At 65.2% G+C, this 2,842-nt stretch overlaps 1 protein-coding gene across 1 annotated transcript in view; it reads right to left on the bottom strand.

The window, feature by feature from the left end:
• Nucleotides 1–1,596: 1,596 nt before the first annotated feature.
• The window catches only part of SCRT1 (scratch family transcriptional repressor 1), a 3,915-nt gene continuing 2,669 nt past the window's right edge, over nucleotides 1,597–2,842 (bottom strand). The window contains exon 3 of the mRNA XM_008070009.1: nucleotides 1,597–2,840. Within this exon, the coding sequence (XP_008068200.1) occupies nucleotides 2,314–2,840 (527 nt within the window). The 3' untranslated portion in view covers nucleotides 1,597–2,313. The remainder of the gene's footprint in view (nucleotides 2,841–2,842) is intronic.

The following is a 2,842-nucleotide window of genomic DNA, read 5'->3' as shown; positions in this document are numbered from 1 at the left end:
GTAGAATCAGTACAAAATAGGTGCTACCTAAACGTTCCTTCTACCTGAATTCGCTAAGTCGGTTATTGTGCTGCTTAGTTATGGGGCGGGAGGGGGCCCATGGCTTTCCACGGCAGCAGGGTGTGGGGTTAAGCGGAAGACCCTGATGGGCCCACGGCCTCTGGCCTTCTCCTTAGGTAGGTAGACAGGAGTGTGGAGTGGGGTGAGGTGGGGGCGCCTATGTGTGCGTGTGCATGCAGCACAAGTGGGCAGGCCCCAGCTTGGGAGCTATGCAGGCACCACGCCTGGTTGGGTAGGGGGTTTTGGATGTGGGCACTGCTATGCTGGGCCCACAGGTCCATCCCTGTGGGAGTAGCCAAGATTGGTGCTGGGAATGAGGCTGGACACATATGCTCCAGCTTGCACCTTCTCCTCTGGCCCTGGCTCTGCCCCTGGCAGTACACGGCACACCTGCCTTTGCCAGAGGATCAGAGGACTGGATGACTGGCTGGGGTAGGGCCTGGTGGCACTGGGGCCCTGGGTCTGCCCCCTCAACCGGAACCAAAAGGCCCAAGTCAAAGTAGAACTCAACTGCGCCAAGCAGGGACCGGCTGAGGTGGGGCAGAGCTGGAAGGGGGGGCGTCTGAGCCTAGGGACCTGGTCTCTGAATCTGCATCCCTTCATGACCCACCCAACGGGCCTCTGTCGTGCACACGCACCTCCCTGCAGGTCGCTGGGTCGCTGGTGGACTCAGCAATGGGCCTGGCACATAGTAGGTGCCCAATGAACGGTCGGTGAGTAATGGATGACTGAAGAGGGGGTCTTGGGTGCAACCACCCCACCCCGCCCCTGGAACCGTTACACCCGCAGGGCTCTGCCGTGGGGGGCGGGGAAGGGGGGAAGAATGCCTGCGCGGCCGGTCCCGCGCAGCGTCCCTGATCTAGGGGCCTATGGGGTGGATAGGGCGAGGGGATACCTGATTCTCAGTAACTCTAGAGGCGGCGGCAGCTTCGCATGCAGTGCGCATTATTGCTCTATAGTCGGCATCGGACTACCTAAGAGGGAGGGGAGCGGGCAGCCCCGGGTAGGGTTGGGAGGAGAGGTGGGGCTGCATGCAGTGACGTCACAAAGGCGGCGGCCAATGGGGCGGGCCCTTGGGGCGGGGTCGCCGCCGAGGCTTTGGCATAGACGGGCAAAAGTTGGCAACCGAGTGGGGGCGGGGCCTGGGTCTCAGGGGAGGGGCCGGCCTCTGAGAGGCGGGGCCTGAGGCTCCCTAGAGGCGCCCAACTAGGGGCGGGGTAAGTAATCCTGGACTTCCCAAGCCCGGGCGTCGGCGGGAGAGATGAGGGGTTCAACGCCCCCTCCCTGACCCGAGTGCAATCCGTTCATAAATAAAACGTACAAATACAGAAAGAAAGAAACCCGACGCGTCCGCAACCCCCCCCCCGGGGGTTTTACCCGCAAAGCGAATACAGAGAGGTGTGTAGAGGGCAGTGCCCAGGCCTGCCTGTCGGCCCCGGGAATCCGTCCTCCAACACCGAATGCCCGGGGTACGAGGGAGGGGGCCCCGGGGCAGGGCGGGAGCGGGGTCTGAGGAGGTCGGATAAGTCCATGCGATTCGATATGTGTCATTATTATTCGATATGGAGGACAGAGCCCGGGAAGCTGGGCTGGAAGAATTAGGATTTGGCAGAGGATGCGAGGCGAGGGTAGAGGGCGACGCGGACTTAGGCCCAGAAGCAACCCGAGGTAAGGGTGCTGCCGTTCGCCCCTCTCCCCGCTCCCCAACGCGTCTAATACTCCCGGGAGTTCGGCGAAGACTGCGGGCAGGGATGCCTCTGCAGGCCTGCCCCTCTCCTGCTTCTTCCCCGGCCTGCTGCCGAGGAGGGAGCGGCTCCCTGGACGTCTGGGCGCAGGCCCGGCCCTAGAAGGCTTGGGAAGGGGTGGGGAAGACCTGAGTCTCTGCGACGCGATCCAGGGGCGCAGAGGAGGGAGAAGGAGGGTGCTCCCTACCTCATCTCACCCCGGTCTTCAGAGACCCGACTCGGAGATGAGGTTCGGTTCTGGGTCTCGTTGACCCTATTGCTGGGAGAAAGCCTGGGGCACCCTGGAGGGGAGGGGAAGGGGCTCGGGGTGGGTCTCCCCTCGGGACCCTATTGCTTGAAGGGGCCGGCAAGACCCCTGGCGGGCGGGGCGGGGTGGGACCGGGCCCCTCTCCCCCTATTGCTGTGAGGAGGGGCCCGCCCTCCGGCCCCTCCGCCTGGACGCCAGCGGAGACTTCCCTGGGGGCCCGTATTGCTGAGAGCCGACCTGGCTGGCGGAGGCCCCGCCGCCCTAGGCCTGCACAGGGCTGAGCTGTGGGGGCGCAGGGGCCGTGGGGCCGCCGGCGCCAGCGCCGCCCTTGAAGCAGGCCGACTCGTAGTGCTTGTTGAGATAGGACTTGAGCGCGAAGCTCTTCTTGCAGCGCTTGCACTGGAAGTGCTTGAAGGCCGAGTGCGTCTGCATGTGCGCGCGCAGGTTGGAGCGGTCGGCGAAGGCCTTGCCGCAGTGCGCGCAGCCGAAGGGTTTCTCGCCGGTGTGCGAGCGCATGTGGCCCTGCAGCAGCCAGGGCCGCGAGAAGGCTTTGCCGCACACGCCGCACTTGTGGCGCAGGTCGTGCGTAAGCAGGTGCATGGCCATGGCCGGCATGGACACGTACACCTTGCCGCACGTCGGGCAGCGCCGCGCCAGCTGGCTGTCCAGGCTGCGGTGCGTCTGCTTGTGGCGGCTCAGGTTCGACGACGTGGCGTACGTCTTGCCGCACTCGCCGCACGCGTGCCGGCCACCAGTGCCTGCGGCTCCCGGCCCTGAGCGCGCTTCGGTG

This window comes from Carlito syrichta, unplaced genomic scaffold, assembly GCF_000164805.1.
Source record: "Carlito syrichta isolate Samal-C Ts95f unplaced genomic scaffold, Tarsius_syrichta-2.0.1 Scaffold312719, whole genome shotgun sequence".
NCBI classification, from domain to species: domain Eukaryota; kingdom Metazoa; phylum Chordata; class Mammalia; order Primates; family Tarsiidae; genus Carlito; species Carlito syrichta.
The sequence above is the reverse complement of the archived record's forward strand: the minus strand, read 5'-3'. Positions and strand labels throughout refer to the sequence as shown.